Source organism: Anastrepha ludens, chromosome 3, assembly GCF_028408465.1.
Source record: "Anastrepha ludens isolate Willacy chromosome 3, idAnaLude1.1, whole genome shotgun sequence".
Lineage (NCBI taxonomy): Eukaryota > Metazoa > Arthropoda > Insecta > Diptera > Tephritidae > Anastrepha > Anastrepha ludens.
The window spans coordinates 10,048,713-10,067,309 of NC_071499.1; the positions used below are offsets into that span (position 1 = coordinate 10,048,713).

At 37.7% G+C, this 18,597-nt stretch overlaps 1 protein-coding gene across 4 annotated transcripts in view; it reads right to left on the minus strand.

Annotated features, from left to right (window-relative positions):
* LOC128856999 (lysophosphatidylcholine acyltransferase) overlaps nt 1–18,597 on the minus strand; it is a 39,243-nt gene continuing 20,646 nt past the window's right edge. For all 4 annotated transcript variants that reach the window (XM_054092501.1, XM_054092500.1, XM_054092498.1 and 1 more), the window contains 9 exons: nt 17,020–17,165; nt 16,722–16,939; nt 16,378–16,645; nt 11,872–12,009; nt 7,176–7,301; nt 6,820–6,973; nt 6,656–6,757; nt 995–1,133; nt 1–920 (listed from right to left, as the gene is read on the minus strand). In XM_054092501.1, coding sequence (XP_053948476.1) covers nt 811–920; nt 995–1,133; nt 6,656–6,757; nt 6,820–6,973; nt 7,176–7,301; nt 11,872–12,009; nt 16,378–16,645; nt 16,722–16,939; nt 17,020–17,093 — 1,329 coding nt within the window. In that variant the 5' untranslated portion in view covers nt 17,094–17,165 and the 3' untranslated portion in view covers nt 1–810. The remainder of the gene's footprint in view (nt 921–994; nt 1,134–6,655; nt 6,758–6,819; nt 6,974–7,175; nt 7,302–11,871; nt 12,010–16,377; nt 16,646–16,721; nt 16,940–17,019; nt 17,166–18,597) is intronic.

Below are 18,597 nucleotides of genomic sequence, written 5' to 3' on the forward strand. Positions count from 1 at the left end.
AACGAGCAAAAGTAATTTGTATTTTTTTTTTCTTTGAAATAAATAAAATCCAATGCCCTTAAATGAGGATATGCAATAAGCTACTGAATCGCACATTGAGCAAAGCAAGGCTGACATTGATACTGTTACTTTTAGGTGGCGTAGCTGGTGATAGTGATGATACCAGGATAACAGAGTTGGGCATTTTGCACTACCACTAATTTGTTTTAGTTGTAGTTAAAGTAAGGGCTTCATGACCAATAAATCTTCAGTTTTTCAGTGTTTTAACTATCCGCTTATTGCCCTGCTTATTTAATCCATTACCCCCAACTCTGAGTAATCCCCATCTCTAACCCTTTTGCTTCACTTCATAACCTCAATTTTCGATTTTCTTAAATTAGCGCAACATTTGCGTTAAGAATTTAAAACAACATTTTATTCTTATCAATTATCTCATGCCAAGCGTCAAATTTAAACTAATGAAAACAAATAAATTTGTTATAAATATTGAATTTGCATTTTCTACATCTTATTTTTTTTTTTCAAGTTATAATTTTACAATTATTAGAAATGCTTTACTTTTTACTTTGTCACTTTGCTGTTGTTGTTTCATAAAGTTTTTAAAAAATCGAAATTAAATGAATATAACTGTTGTTTCACCTATGCATGCGTCATCGTATTTTGCTAATACTAAAATCCATTATCAATTTCAAGTTGCATCTCAACGCCGCATACACCATGACAGCTGGCACACACACACACACGCACACATACACCCACAAATTGCATATACAAGCGCTTATTTTTTCTTCATCTTATTTTGTCCACTTTTTAATTGGTTTTCTTAACGTTGCCACCCGCCTGCGTTCTTCGTAGGTGTTCCTGTTTCTTATACAGAAATTTGTACTGCGGATGATCCTTGGTGTAGTGCTCGAAGTCACCTTTATATGGAAATGAAAAGTAGCAGACAAATCATTAAATATAACTTCATTAGCAAGCGGAAGTGTAAACTTACCAAACGCAATGCAGCCTTTGTTCGTGTTATCGATTGCGAAAAACAATGCATCACACTTTTCCGGCGTCATTTTTCCCGTGTGCCTCAGGATGCGAGCGAAACTTTGGCGGGTAATACGTTGCGACGACTCGGCATAGAGCTGGAGGAGGAAGAGTAAAAAAATGTTATTATTGTTATGTTAACCAAAAATTTTCTTCAGAATATATGCGCATAGAAAGTGGACTAGATTTAAACTCGGAACATTCCCCAATATACTTAACAATACATAAAAGTGTAATTACCAAGGAACCACAATTTACACTAACGAATAAATACACTGACTGGGATAACTTTAGAAAGATACTGTCGGATGATAAAGACAATTCAGAAATAAATAGTAATGAGGTCAAACAGCATACAACGCGCAGCGTGGGGCAGTACCCCAGTTATACAGTACCGCTCAACTGAATAGGTTTGACTTCTTTTTTAAACTTAGAACATAATATCTTCATAACGAGCACTCGGATTTAAACCAAATAAATTTTGTTAAGTAAATTTTGTTAGAAAATACAAAAGTTTTTTGTTTTTTGGTTTGGTTTTTATATTTTTTTTTATTATATTGTCAAAAACATAGCTGAAAATCTATATTATTTTTGGCTCAAGTGAATAGGTTTGACCAACAAAACTATAAAAAAAAATTATTCACAGCAATATTTCATAGCACTTGGTAACTTAAATAATAAAAGACACTATTTCTGCATTATTTAATATTTGGTATGACCACCCTTATTCTTAATTATTTCAAACATTCGAGTTGATAAGGAATCGTAATATTTTTCAATTTCACTCAGTGAAATAGTTGACCAGGTTTTTTTAATCGCTTCAACCAGGGTCGCTGAGTCTTGAAACTGTCTTCCCCCTTCATACACTCTCCTGGATAAAAGTCCCCAAATGTTCTCGATAATATTTATGTCTGGGGAGTATGGCGGCCCCTCGAGCAAGTTGACATTCTGGTCCTTAATCCACTGTTTTGTAACCCGGGCTGTATGGATGGGGGCGTTGTCTTGGTGGTACGTCCATTGAATAGGTTCAAAAATTTCGAAAAACTGGGGAAAAGCCTTTTGGAGCACAGTCTTGTAGACATTTGCATTCATCTTTGATGAAACAAGCTGCAGCTCGCAAGTTCCATAAAACGATATGGCTCCCCAAACCATTACGCCTCCTGTACAGGAGTCAAAAAGCATTCCCCTTTTCGCACATCGTGAAAATAGTAATAGGACTATGAATAAGTTCGTTTCGGTTTTACAACAGATGGCGTAACTTGATTATTATTCCATCGATCCACATTTCCAAACATTCATTGGAGAGCTACTGTCGTAAGGCACAAACGTCAGTATAAGTTTTTTATTTGAAGCGTAAACAACAATATTTTTACCACACTTGAAAATGTCGAATTTCGTGCCAAATAATGTGTTTTTGCGGGGAATTCTTCTTCATTATTTTAATATGAAGAAAAAAGCAGCCGAAAGTCATCGTATCTTGGTGGAAGTTTATGGTGAGCATGCTCTATCTGAGCGAACGTGCCAGAAGTGGTTTGCACGCTTTAAAAGTGGTGATTTTGGCTTGGAAGACGAAGAACGCGAGGGTGCGCCGCCAAAGTTCATGGATACCGAATTGGAGGAATTGCTCGATCAAGATCCGGCTCAAACGCAAGAAGAGGTTGCAAAAACTTTGGGAGTTGATCAATCAACCATTTCCAAACGTTTAAAAGCCATGGGAAGGATCCGAAAGGTAGGCCATTGGGTGCCGTATGAATTGAAGCCAAGAGACGTTGAACGCCGTTTTATGGCATGCGAACAACTGCTTCAACGGCACAAAAGAAAGGGTTTTTTGCATCGAATTGTGACTGGCGATGAAAAGTGGGTCCATTACGACAATCCAAAACGTCGGGCAACGTATGGATACCCTGGCCATGCTTCAACATCGACGTCGGCGCAGAATATTCATGGCCTGAAGGTTATGCTGTGTATCTGGTGGGACCAGCTGGGTGTTGTGTATTATGAGCTACTGAAACCGAATGAAACGATTACGGGGGATGTCTACCGACGACAATTGATGCGTTTGAGCCGAGCACTGCGAGAAAAACGGCCGCAATACGCCGATAGACACGACAAAGTTATTTTGCAACATGACAATGCTCGGCCACATGTTGCACAAGTGGTCAAAACATACTTAGAAACGCTCAAATGGGATGTCCTACCCCACCCGCCGTATAGTCCAGACCTTGCGCCATCCGATTACTATCTCTTCCGATCGATGCAACATGGCCTGGCTGACCAGCACTTCCGTAATTACGATGAAGTCAAAAAATGGATCGATTCGTGGATTGCGGCAAAACCGACCGAATTTTTCACAAAGGGAATCCGTGAATTGCCAGAAAGATGGGAAAAAGTAGTAGTAAGCGATGGACAATATTTTGAATATTAAATTTGTAACCATTTTACGTCAATAAAGTTTCAAATTTCGAAAAAAAACCGCACGAACTTATTCATAGTCCTATTAGTTGTAGCCATCCGGTTCGTCGATATTGAACTTTTTTTCGTCGGAGAAGACCACAGCCTTCCACTCCTTGTTCCATGTCATGTGATCCCGCGCAAATCGGCTTCATTACGAAGAAAATTGCTTACCACGTTTTGACTTCGACCAATCTTCTTTGCTTTTTCATTATGTTTTAGGCCAGATTCAATATAGCCTTTAATTTGACCTTTTTCAAAATCGGTTAAAGATTTTCCCCGACCCATATTAAAAAAAAAAATAGCAATTACTTTAAATTGAAGTAGACCAAAGACATTATATGTTTTCAACCACGCGGTCAATCAAAAAGTGAAGTCAAGGTTGTCAAACCTAATCAGATGAGCCATAAATAGACCACACATTTAGCGAATTCCACGATGAAAGCAAAATTCTGATTTACCGTTGCATAGAACCAGTTACATTTTTATGTCTATTATGAGTAAACAAATGAATGTTCAAAACAAAAAAGAAAGAAGGAAAAAATGCCATAGGAACAAAGAGAGAAGAAAAAATACAAGAAATAATTTTCAAACCCATTCACTTGAGCGGCTCTGTAAGAACTATCTCAGTATAGGGACATAAGTACACTAGAGAAATAAAAGAAATTATTAGAGAAAAACGCAAAGCACGTCGACGATGGCAGCAATCCAGATCCCCACCTGATAAAATTATTTTAAATAAAATAACAAAAGAACTCTCCAAAAAGATAAAGGTTTTTAAAACCCGCTCTCATAGTGACTACCTAAAAGGGCTAACAAATGAACACAGCACCGATTACTCACTTTGGAAATGCGCGAAAAGATTTCCACAACCAGCTACACAATATCCACCAATAAGAAAAACAGATACCACATGGGCAAAAACCAATTTAGAGAAAGCTAATTCCTTCTCTGAATACCTTGAAAATAGCTTCAAGCCATACGACGTATCAAGAGCGGCTGAAATGGAATCATGTTATCACAACGATCACGACGATTTTCCTCCTGTAATGAATTCTGAATTATGTGATGAAATAAAAAAATTAAAATCCAATAAGCCACCTGGCTTTGACCGCATCACCGGGGAAATCTTAAAACAACTCCCACCAATTACTCTAATTAAATTAACCAAAATTATGACTAAACTACTTGCCAAACGCTTAACAATATTATTGAGCAGAGGAATCTGATACCAGCGCATCAATTTGGCTTTCGCCCAAAACATTCGACAATCGATCAAGTTCACAGGCTAACTCAAGTTATAGAAAATGCCTTCGAAGAGAAAAAAGTGTGCTCGGCTGTATTCCTAGATGTATCCAAGGCTTTCGTTAAGGTTTGTCACGATGCCCTGCTCAACAAAATAAAGGAGCTATTACCAATTCAATATTATAACATTTTAAAATCCTATCTATCCGATCGCTTCTTTCGAATTATATACGACAACACGTATTCTGACCTGAAAGAAATTAAAGCTGGTGTCCCACAGGGTACCGTTCTGGGGCCCATCCTTTATCTATCTTTTCACATCCGATTTGCCTACCAATCCGAACTCCGTCATAGCAACGTTTGCAGACGACACCGTTATCTTGTCAGTTGGAAATACACAAATTGAGTCAATTGCAAATCTTCAAAATCATTTAAGCAGAATCTATGAGTGGACAGTTACTTGGCGCATAAAACTAAATGAAATTGAATTGATTTCACGTACAATAAAATAAGATATCTTCCACTCATAACACGACTCAGATGGAGTTCTCACGTAAAGAAGAAAAGATAGCAACTCGATATTAAATTCAGAAACATGTATTGGCTCAGTCCAACCCAGCATTATCTTGAGTTCTTTTAAGGGAACTGGGTCTGGATGAGGTACTGTGATGAATAGACCTTGGAGTCGAAGTACAAACCTCCAATAAATCTAAATCTAAATCTAAATTTACGCTTGCTTTAGTGTATGATCGCATTCACATTGTATTTTACACCTGGTTTTTACTGACGGGAAAATAAAATGATACGTAATCAACGTATGAACACTTAGGTATGAACAAATAGATCTGCGCTATTAGCATGTCTAGAATATGCTGTGAAGAAGGCATCGAGTATGCCGTCGGGTCTGGTACGAATAATGCCAAACAACGGTGGCCCTAGTCATAGCAAAAAAAAAAAAAACTGTATTGTAGGGTTGCCATCTCGGTCCTTTTGTGTGCAACACCGGTCTGGACTGGCAAAAGAAATGAAAATAGAGTATAAAGGGTAATCAGATTGGCGGTACTTTTTCCAATAGGGTTTTTTGACAGATCACCCGTGACTTCTGTCAGACTAAATGACTTTTCATCATGGAAAGACTTATATGCCTCAGCAACGTTTACAAATCGTACAATTGTATTACGGAAATCGACGCTCTGTGAAAAGGGTTCATTGCGCACTCAGGCCAACTTATGGTGTTCAGCGATGAGATCCATTATTAGATTACTGGCTACGTTAATAGTTGGACTGAAGAGCAACCCGAATCCATTCAAGAACAGCAAGTAGCAGTCATCGGCCCATATTTCTTCAAAGACGATACTGGCGCCAATGTAACAGTGAATGGCGAACGCTACCGCGTCATGATAAACGACTTTTTGATGCCGGAAATTGAAGTCCATGATTTCCACAACATTAGGTTCCCACAAGACGGCGACGGCGCTACTTGCCATACAGCCCGTGAAACAATGGATTTACAGTGTCGTCGTTTTCCCCTTTCGACCTTTCCTGAATTCGTCAATGAGCGAACACTTTTCCAAGATACTAAAAGAAGGTGTTTGCTCGCCGTATAATAATTTTAGTTCGTCGATGCATTCTGCTCTTAATCCGTGTCGAAAATGTCGAAAAATATTTGCGATCACCATTTTTTGGTGATATGAATTTTTAAAACCACTGTAAACAACACTAAATGGCTCTCACACAGCAAAACATTCTTACTAATCCTTTTACTAATGCCTCCGAAAGGCAAAAACGATATGAAAGTATTTAAGACGGCATTCAAAAACATTCGCTCGTAGTCACATTAGTTTTCCATTTTACACTATTTATAATTTCAAACTGCATTCATAAATTAGATAAAAAGAAAATAAAAAAATACCATTTAACTTACATTTGTTATAGCACGCAGAAATACGATGATTTCTTCATTTTTCAATTTACAAAATTGTGAGCATAAGAGAAAACTCTTCAAGTTAATTGTGTAGTTGTGGTGCTGCAAAATGAAAGATGGATTAGATAAAATGCATACAATAATTGTCCCCCTAACCCTCTTACGTGATCTAAAAGTGCAAAAAGCTGGTGTAGATACGTATTTTTTACATCGATTTGCAGCAGTTCAGCAAAGGTGAATATGTCTAAGTGGTCAGTATTGTTTAAGCTAAGGAAATCAGCGACTAATTCTTGGTCACGTGTGGAGTCCGGTAGGAAGCTGTAAAAAGGAAATAGGGATAAAGGATAAATAAATAATGGAACATCTTCAAATAAGTTGAAAACTGATAAAGTAAATCTGCAAATTATAAGGTAAATTATACAGATAAACCGTTAGTGCAAAGCAAGGAGCAAAAACCAAAAAAGCCGAAAACAAAGCAAGCATTCCGTTGAGTTTAGCTCGGTTGTCTGCGCTCACTCACCTCAAACCGTAAAGCACCCTCTCGATTTCGATGATATCACCGGGGAAGGGTACGCGCATATCTTTGGCCCGACTCATTGTAATCACATCTTCGTATGAATATTCTGATGTTGGCACACCAAGCGCTCTATGGGAAATAAAGAAAAATATCCAAGATGTAATTTATGCATATACGAGTACACTTGTGCTCACATAAATAAGACACTTAATGTTTTTACAATATTCGCAAAATTTTTTTGGCAAATTTTTTTTAATTTTTATTTTTAACTTTTTTTTTTGTGATTTTTTTTTTTTTAATTTTTTTTACTCCTAATTTTTTTTTTAAATTTTTTTTTTTAATTTAAATTTTTTTTTTTTAATTTTTTTTTTTTGTTTTTTTTTTTAGTTTTCTTACTTTTTTTAAATTTTTTTCTTTAACCTTTTTTTATTTTTAATTTTTAAATTTTTTATTTTAATTTTTTTAATTTTATTTTTTCATTTTATTTTTATTTTTTTTATTTGTTTTTTTATTTTTTTTTTTATTTTTTTTTTTTATTTTTTTTTTATTTTTTTTTTATTTTTTTTTTTATTTTTTTTTTAATTTCTTTATTTTATTTTTTTATTTTATTTTTGCAATTTTTATAGTTCACTGTATAACAAAATCCTTATAAATTAAAGATTCAAACTTTGTACAAAATTCACATAAAATTAATTATTATAAACGGCTCAAAGAGGGACTGCGGCACTGGCACTGGATCGGGAGTGTACTCGGAGTAATTATCTTAAATTGCTTCTTTAGACTCCCAGCCTGGTGTAGCGTCTTCCAAGCTGAGATCTACTCTATAGGCAAAGCAGCAAAAACGATAAGACTGCAGGACTTACCTCCGGCAAACTTTGTTGATAGTCAAGCAGCAATCAAGGCACTGGCCCCAACGGGCATAAATTCAAGATGTGTTAAAGAATGCAGGTCGCTCTCGCTCATCCAACAACACAAAACCACACGTTGTTGGGTAATAGAAGGTGGTCTCTGACTACTAACTGCAGAGTCTCCAAAGCGCTCTGGGCAAAACTAAATCTTGAAAAAAAAAAAAAAATTGGCCCGTACACTTCAGTTAGGTGTTGGACCGAGCTCCCCCTCCTATTTGTGGTGTGCGTCTTGATGTTGCACCACAAATGGAGGAATCTTAGAAGGACAAAATTTCTGCTTGGATTCAACAGATAAACTACCAGCGTCCTCACAGGTGTTATAACGGGTCACTGCGCACACTGTTCCAAAGACTTCTGCAGCAGTTGTGGAGATGAAGAAGAAATTGAGTCGCAACAACACCTTCTCTTTGTGAATGTCCTGCACTTCAAAGAAGCCGTGCCAAATATCTTGGCGATTATTTCTTTGAAGACCTGGGAGATTTGCAAAACTTGTCAATGGAGGGACTAGTTAACTTCCAAAAATGATCCTAAAGTACTTGATGCAACTTAGTTAGGGAATAGAAAACAAATCCAGGTATCCCAATAGGCCTTAGGGCGAGCGGGTGCCAACCTGGCTAACATAACCTTACCTAAACCGAATCTAATATAATCTAATCTAATTTAATCTAATCTAATCTGATCTAACCTAATCTAATCTAATCTAATTTAATCTAATCGAATCGAATTTAATCTCATCTAATCTAACCTAACCTAACCTAATTATTATAATTATTATCAAGATTTTCAACTTTTTAATTAAAAAATGGGTATGTAGTTTCATAACCCATTCACTTTTCTATACTAATATTATAAAGAGGAAAACTTTGTTTGTTTGTTTGTTTGTTTGTAACGAATAGGCTCAAAAACTACTGGACCGATTTTAAAAATTCTTTCACCATTCGAAAACTACATTATCCAAGAGTAACACGGATTACATTTTATTTTGGAAAAAAATAGGGTTCCGTAAGATATTTGTCAAAGTCAACTTTTTGTGTGTGTTCGCTAACCGGCCGTGTCTGCACCGAATTAAACCAAACTTACACACATTGTTAAGAAGGTATTGAAGATGGTTTCCGTATAGTTTGGATACCTATTGGTGGATAGGGCGCGAGATATAGGTCAAAACGTGGACCCGGGTAACCTTCGGATGTGTATGTACAATATGGGTATCAAATTGAAGCTGTTGGTGAATGCCTTAGTACAGAGTATTTTTCATGCCGCTCCGTGACTGGGGTCTCGAGATATAGGTCAAAACGCGGACCCGGGTAACCTTCGGATGTGTATGTACAATATGGGTATCAAATTGAAGCTGTTGGTGAATGCTTTAGTACAGAGTATTTTTCATGCCGCTACGTGACTGGGGTCTCGAGATATAGGTCAGAACGTGGACCCGGGTAACCTTTGGTTGTGTTTGTACAATATGGGTATCAAATGAAAGCTGTTGATAAGTGCTTTAATACGGGGTAATTTTCATACCTATTGATGACTAGGGTCTCGAAATATATGCCAAAACGTGGACCCGCCGTGTCTTTGCACCGAATTAAACCAAACTTATGCACATTATTAAGTAAGTATTGAAAATGGGTTTCGTAAAGTTTGGTTGTAATTCGGAGCAGTGGCAACGGGTACAACGTTCTTTTGAGCCAGCCATAATGTCGCTTACTTTTTTAACGCTTGGGGCGGAACTGAACTGTCAAATTGATAGTGTGAGTTACAATGTGTCAATATTTCTTTCTGATTTGGATTCCATAAGGAAAAAACGTAAGTGCAACATGTAAAAATTGTTTGTGAATTTTTTTGGAGTGGATTTTGGAACAGTGAATAATTTCTTACGAAATTTGAGAATTTAATGTGAAATCCGAATGAAATTATGTGTTCGTGGAAAAAACCATTTTTTTCGTTTTTTTTTTTTTGAAAAATATAAATGGATAATGGTTAAAAAAGCTCCAATGCTTAATAAAACATATAAATTGAAACGAAAAATTCATGGATGATCGTTGTTTTGAAATTTAAAAACAATCTTCTTTTTTCCTGATTTTCAATTTATATTTTATATTTACTCAAAAACAAATAGAAAAACAAAAAATATTGTTTATGCCAAAGCGCTTGAATAAAGAATAAAGAAATAAATAATATGAAAACCATATATTTTCTGTTCTAAACCATATCTATTCTATTTTAGTGTGCCCAGCGAAGGGGGACGGGTTTGCTAGTAGTAAAATAAAGTGAAAGTTTGAAGACGATAAAAATCGCATTGATTTTTGGTAATTTTGTATGTTTTTTTTTTGCTTACGATGGTGAAAGTTTTCTTCCAAACGAAGAAAGGTTAAAAATGTTGATAATTTTTTTGAAATTTTGTTAAATTTTTGAGAATTTTGTACAAAGTATAAAACTTTGACTTATAAGGTTTTCTTATAAAGGGTCTTTCAAAAAACGCGCCTAGATGTTGGTTTAAAATAAAATATGTAAAAATTTATATTTTTTCATGTTGCACTATTTTTCAAAAATATTCAAAATACAGCTCTTAGCAAATATATGTAATAAATGGCATCATTTGGGACCTCTTAAATTGGTCTAGAATTTCCAAAAATCGATTTTTTGATTTCGAAATTATAGGCTTTTAAGAATATACTGTCAAATTTTTGGAAGGATATTCCCGGTATTTTCCATTCTATAGCCGTTTAGCAGGCAGAGTCAGATTCGTCATGCGGCTACTCTCAAAACTTTAAACTCAATTATCTCGAAACGACTTTTTTCGGCCTGGTGTTGTCATAAAAAAAAAACTATTCAACCGAATCGTCTGAAATTTAAATATACAATACAATATACACAACATTAATGGCTTCGCCCGTACTAGAATCGTATTATTATTACAAACCCCGATTTTTTGAGTGTCAAAGTCGAAACCGCGCCATTTTATCAAGACAATTTTTTTTTTATCCTAGTACGGGACATAGCCACGGTCATATTGATTAATATTTTTTTTTGTTTTTGTGCTTCAGATAAATAGAAGAGCCAAAACGGACAACACCGTCCAGGTCCAATTTTTCAGAAGGGTCAATTTCATCGCCATTTTTTAAATTATTAAAATTAAAAAAAATATATTTTTCTTCGATTTTTGTATGTAAAAGAAGTTAAATAAAAAGCCTAACAAATTTAAATATCGTTTTTCATATTTTTTATTGTATTCCTGAAAATACCCAAAATTTTCGCGCTCTAGACCACCAAGACCCCTTAAATGTCCACCATGAGCACGGCCAGCGGTAAAATCCGCCAAACATTCGTTCATGAATGCCTAATTGTTGAGAACGTCGAGATATCGATATTTAAAATTGCTTAACAGCACTTTGCGCTAGAGTAGCAATATTTTTAGTCTGCCAGTCCTTTTTCTATCCTCGACAGAGCCAGTTTCTTGAAATTTTTTCAGCAACCTTTGAATTGTCGACTCATTCAGTCGATTATTTCCATAAAAAAAAACACAAATTTTGCGAAATGTTTTTCTTAAAGATCGGTCATTTTCCTAATAAGTTTCATTAAAATTAACGCGTTGTTTTATCGTGTAAAATTTTACATCTGTCCACTTGAAAAATGTCAATGATGACATAAGAAGAGGTACAGTCTAGGAACTATTCACTACTTTCGTTACTTTTGAAAGACCCTTTCCAATTAAATATTATATATATTTATAAAACAATTAAATAATTTTATATTGCGAATACGCTTGAAAAAATACTGTTATCTTGAGCACTTACTTGGCCATAACTTCGCGCACATTTTGCGCATATAAATTCGCGTCAACTTTTTCCTCTTCCGATGGCGTGTAGACGGGCAAAAATTCAATTTCGCAACGGTTGTAGAATTGTGCCATTGTAAACCACAACAACTTGAGACTAAGTAAAATATATAAAAACAATTTATAAAATTATTTATTAAACTAAACAATCAATAAGGTAAAAATATCTAAAATAATAACAGAGCAGTAAATAGGTAAGGAAGTGATTAGTTCCGGTACGAACCGAACCTTAGATATTTTAATTGCCTGTTAATTTTTGGAATCAAACAAGCACATGGACAAAGGGAGTTATAGCTTTTTACATCAGACGGACCGACGGGAATTTAATTCCCACGACAGTCGATTCTACCTTACAGGAACGAACCGGATTTATATCAGGCCAACAGTAACAAAAAGCACATTAAAAGTGAGCGTGAGTCTTTATTCCATCTCGATAACATTTTAGTTGAATATAAATGGAGTGAAGGTGAATTAACACTGATAACAAGTCAGTCTGGAAATCCAACGTAGAATCCCTCCTCTTGCCAACAAGTGCTACTTTGGACTAAGAAGGCAACTGAGCAGTAAAGTCCTCTCTCGACGAACAAAACTAACACTCTACAAGGCTCTCATTATGCCCGTCCTAACGTATGGCACAGAAGCTTGGACGATGACAACATCCGATGAAGCGACGCTTGGAGTGGTTGAGAGAGAGAGAGATCTGCGCAAGATTTTTGGACCTTTGCTCGTTGGCAACGGCGAATATCGCCGGCGATGGAACAATGAGCTGTATGAGCTTTACGGCGACATAGGCATAGCGCGGCGAATAACGACAAAGCGACCACGTTGGCTGAGTCATGTCGTCCGAATGAATACAAACGCTCCGGGTCTGAAAGTATTCGATGCGGTACCAGCTGGTGGTGGCAGAGGAATAGGAAGGCCCTCTTTGCGTTGGAAAGATCAGGTGGAGAAGGACTTGGATTCACTTGATGCGTCAAGCTGCCGCCGGTTAGCACGAGAAAAAACGACTGGCGCGCTTTGTTAAACTCAACCAAAGTCGCGTAAGCAGTTATCGCGCCAATTAAGAAGAAGAAATGGAGTGAAGGGCAATAAGTGTACCAAGTTTGGGCGAGTTTTATTACGTCGTTAGCATAATATAAACATTTACCTAAAAAAACATAGATACTAGGCTGTTCAATAAGTTTTGCGGTTCGATAAGAAAATCACAACTTTATGGTTTGAAATATTCCTTATTATTCAGTATAGTCACCCTGAACATCAAAACACTTCTTCCAACGAGATTCGAATTAATGAATTCCATCCCTGGAGTGGGAATCTGGAAGGACTGCAAAATACAGCTGTTATGGCCTCATCATTTAATGAAAAACGCTTCCAAGCGTGAATTTTTTTAAGTTTGGAAACAGAGGGAAATCGCCAAGGATCAAATCTGATGAATAAACCAACAATACGGACTTTAATTTATGCATTTTAGCCATAGTCAAAATGCTCTTGTGACACGCTTCATTGTTCGGATGAAAAATATTTTTGTTTTCTTTTGCAAACTGGGTCTTTTTCACGATTTTTTTCCTTTGGCTGGTTCAAAAGGTTACAAGACTTTTCAGAGTTTATTGTTTTATCAGTTTTCAAGTAATCCACAAACAAACTTCCTTTCGCATCCCAAAACAACATCTTTTTATCGATTTCTGGACACGAACTCGTTTTGGAGCCGAAGAACCAGGTTCACACCAGCCTCTGTAACCTCTTGATTTTATTTAAGATCTTGGTGGTAGACCTAAGTCTCATCCATAGTGGTGATTTGACGCACAAAACACACTTTACCCACTTTATCCTTTCGGAAACGTTCTAAATGTTGCTGAGAAAGTGACATTCCAATGTGTTTTTGTTCCATTGTTAGTGAATGCGGGGTCCATTGTGTGCACAGCTTTCTGAAACCCAATACTTTAGTCCAAATATTGCCTACACTGCCCAATGAGATGTCTAGGGTTTCTACTAATTCTTTTTCAGTCACGACGATTTTCCAATTTGTAGCTGTTTTTGGACGTGCTTGGCGTGGATCGTCTTTAAGGCTTGTACGATCACGTTTAAATTGAGCAACCCATCTTTCTGCTGTATTAATTGATGGCGGAAAGCGAAAAGTACTTATAAACCTTCAACATTCGTTCATCAATTTCCTTCCAAAAATAAAAATTCAATCACTTTCATTGAAATGAAACATCGCATGGTTGGTTGGTTGGTTTAAGTGGTGATTCTTCCAGAATCCAACTAGCGCTTCCGCACCATTTTGTTGCAACATCCTCGTTACCAACTTGTTTCCCAGTTATTTACAGCATGACTATATCCAGTCTGTGCGGTTCAGGAACCTTATCAGGTTGTTGACATCTAAGCCAGATAGCTGTTCCAGACTCTCGAACAACGGTTTACCCAGGGTTAACATTCTGTCCTTCCATAGGGCAGGGCATTCGCAGAGGAAATGGAAGATTGTTTCCTTTTTATCCGGTTGTTTACAACTGTGACAGTATGTGTTGTGAGGGATGCCCATTTTGGCTGCTTATTCTCCCACAGACCAAAAGCCATTTATGACTGCCGTTAGTCTCCAGGCCTCCCGTCGTTTCATGTTGATCAATGTTGAGGATTGCTTAAGGTTGTAGGTGAGCCATAACGTTCTGCTAATTTTGCATTTTGTCTGGTCTCTCCATCTACAATCTGCGATTCGAAGGTATTTTAGGGAAATTGCACTCTTGACTGCACCTAGTGGTGTGAATACCGGTTCTGCAAGAGCGTTATTCATGGCAGATCCCCTTCTTGCCAGTTCATCCGCTTTTTCATTACCTTCGATGCTCCGCTGTCCCGAGACCCAGATTAAGGTAACTTTATGGTTTTCGCTCAAGGTGGTGAGGATATTCCTGCTTTGCTCCACCACTTTAGAGGTTGTTGTAGCTGAACCCAGTGCCTGGATTGCAGCTTGGCTATCCGAAAGAATAGCGATACTGCCCTTAAAAGAGGGATCTGCGATTAGTAGCCTACAGGCTTCCCCAATTGCCAGTACTTCCGCCTGAAAGCCACTGCAAGCATTAGGGAGACGCACAGATCTTTCAATTTTAAGTCTATGAGAATATATACCAGCTCCAACACCACAATCCATTTTACTGTCATCTGTATAGACTGTAGTGTCAAACTTTTTTAGTGAGAATCCTTTATTCCATTCTTTCCGAGATGGAAAGAGATTGACAAAATTTCAGTTGAATGTCACCGTCGGGACGATATAGTCAGTCCTCTTCGAGGTATACTGGGTTTATCGCAGTAATAGACTAGCATGGCCATGAGCTTTTTCCTTCCAGCGACCCGCTTCATTTAACCTAAATGTACTCATGGTTGCCATCTTCTTGATATTATATGTAATTCTACCGTGTGTCAGCGCGTTCAGGGCCTCCCTAGGACATGGTCTGATCGCACCGACTGTTATTGCACAGGCTGATCTTTGTATTCTGCTAAGTAATTTGATGTTGTATTCTCTCTCTAAAGCTTTCCACCAAACTACAGAGCCATACGTTAAAATTGGTCGTATAACCGCCTTATACAACCATAATGTATACTTGGGTTGAAGACCCCATCTTCTTCCCAGCATACGTTTACAGGCATATAAAGCGATTTCTGCTTTCTTTACCCGTTCTTCAATGTTTAATTTCCAGCTAAGTTTGGAGTCCAGAATTACCCCTAAGTACTTTGCACTGGGTGAAAGTGAGAGGGTTTGTCCGTGAATGCTTGGTAGAGTAAAAATTAGTACCTATATCTGGTCGTAAATAACATGAGTTCTGTTGTACGCGCGTTTAAACTTAGGTCACAGCCTGTAACCCAAGAGTTAAGCTCGCTTAGCGCCCTTTGAATGATCCCACTGATGTGACAATGTCCTGATGCCATTAACACCACATGATCAGCGTACGCGACCACTTTTACCCCTCCTCCATTAAGTTTTGTTAAGATTTTACTAATAACGCATAACCAGAGGAGTGGAGATAATACTCCCCCCTGTGGAGTGCCCCTTTGGACTCTTTTTGTTATGTTGATATTGCCCATATTAGCTCTAATTATCCTGGTTTCTAGCATAGAGATGATCCAATTGCTGATACAATTTTCCACCCCTAAGTCTATTAACGCCCGTTGGATAGCATCAGTGCTAACGTTATTAAATGCACCTTCTATGTCAAGAAAAGAAGAAGAAGAAAACATCGCATACATTCGTATGAAAAGTGTGCCAATATAACAAAACAAAATTAGACTAGTAGCAACGTCCGCTCTTATCAAACCGCAAACTTATTGAACAACCTAGTATCTATTTCAATTCCGTTAGGCCGCTAAACAGTCATTCGTTGTAAAAAGCTATAATACTCTATTGAGTTGGTGCGCCCAAATAGGAAAATATGGATATATTAAATAATTAACTCATAAAATTCACTGGATTACTTACACGCCCGGACCATCCCACGTCCATGTGAATGTATCATATTTATTAGGGTACTTCAATAGCACTGGCTGCACTGGCACCCCGGGGTAGAAAGCACCAGGCTTGAATTTAATCAATGCCTTGCGATTGGTGCAAGTGCCCTCGGCAAAAATTACCACTTGTGGCCATTCATCTTCCGAGCGTGCGCGCTGCACAATCTGCCTTATCGTATTCTGACGCGAATTCGGATCCTCGCGTTGCACATAAATGGGTTGGGCAAAGTTAATGATTTCTTCGAAACAAACAAAAAAAATATTGAGAAAATAAATTCGTTTTCAAATAAATATTTCCACAAAATCAATACTTACTGCCCAGGAGAGGTATATCGGCTGTTTCGCGCTTTGCCACAATCGACGGCGGTCCAGTCGCTACAACAATAATCGAATCGACATACGACGAGTGTGGGGCTACCACCATAATGGGTGCTTGTTTAGGTGACGCACGCTGGCCAGTCAGCTTGACGTTGTAAAAGGTGCCAGACGCGAATAGCAAACGCATAGCACCAGACGTGACGCGCTGAAATTGTCTAAGCAATAGAGGAGAGTTAATAATTAAAAATTAAAAACAAACAAGAAAAAAAAACAGAAGCTTTTCTACACAACTTACTTTCGCCAGCCGCTTATTGGTTTTGCCATAAGATCATCAATGGACAGACCGTACAGGCCGATGCAGGCAAACATCCAAGCGGATAGCAGGGAGAGAACACAGCCGACTACGCGAAAGGGCAGCAAAATCGCTGTTAGCACATAAATCTGCAAAAAAAGTATAAACAAAGAAATAGATAATTTAGTTAACGGTGCTCACTGAGCGATAGCAAATAAACAGCTGGAAACGAGTTTACGTTTTGTGTGACTTAACACTTGCACCACCTGACGACTTTGATAAGTTATCAACTGTGGAGTTTTCAAGTGTTTTATGAATTTTTGAAACATTTGTCCCCTACAGATAAAAAAGCAGGTGGATTTTACCGAGGCCATAAAATAACTGGTAAGATGAGGAATGTCATGCTGCGGAAGAAAGAGAGGACGTTGGCGGCAGGTTACCGCTGAGATCGGGGGAATAGTGATTTAATCGAGAAATGAGTTTCTTTACTCACATAAAAATATTTCTACAACTGAAAATTAATTCAAAAATCGCTTTTTATTGGGTATGGGAATAAGTTTCCCTCCTTTTCGTTCTTAGCCAAAGTTCATTGGAAGCTACAACTTTGCTCCATCTTTCAGGCAGCATACCAATTCCTCTGACGAAACATTCGAGTTCTTTTGACTTGAGCCAGTTTGCGATGCTCTCGTAAGAAGTGAACCGCTCTCCAATCAGGGCTGGCTGCATTGATCGGAACAGATAGTAATCCGAAGGAGGAATGTCTGGGGAATACAGCGAGTAGGGCAAGAGTTCCCAATCCAGTCCCTCTAAATATTTCTGGAACGATTTAGCAACGTGTGGCCTGGCGTTGTCATGCGCAAAATCAGTTTGCCATGTCTACCGTCGTATTTCGGACGCTTTCATTTGAGAGCTCGATTAGCTGCAGTTGGCAACGATCGCCAGTAATGGATTTAGATGGTTTAAGGAGTTCATAATAGATGACACGATTCTGATCCTACCAGATGCACAACATAACAGAACCCTTGAAGCATGAATATTATTTTTTGCTGTCGCTGGACCTGGTTCATCTGACAGGCTTCAACATTTTCAACGCATAGAGTTATCATAATAGATTCATTTTTCATTGCCAGTGACGATGCGATGCTGAAACCCCTTTTTTCTGCCGTTCAAAAAGCATCTCACCGTCACCAAACGTCTCTTGATATCCCTCTCCTTCAATTTATGTGGCAGCACCCAGTTACCTGCTTTCTGGACCATTCCCATCGCGTGCAAACGTTTACCGACGGTTGATCTGTCAACGTCCAACTTTTTAGACATATCATCAAGAGTTCGACATGAGTCTTCATTCAATAATTGTTGTAGTTAAGTATCTTCGAAGTTTTTCGGAGCCCCTTCGCGATCTTTATCAAACACGTCGAAATTGCCACTTTGGAAGCGTCGAAACCACTATTTAAAAGTTGTATTTGATGGAGCGTGGCTACGTGGGGACACGCTTCAGCTGCACCTTTATTTAAAAGACAATAATGAAGCATGACTTCAATGACTCAAACGCTGTTTCTTCGGGACGAACGTAGACATTTT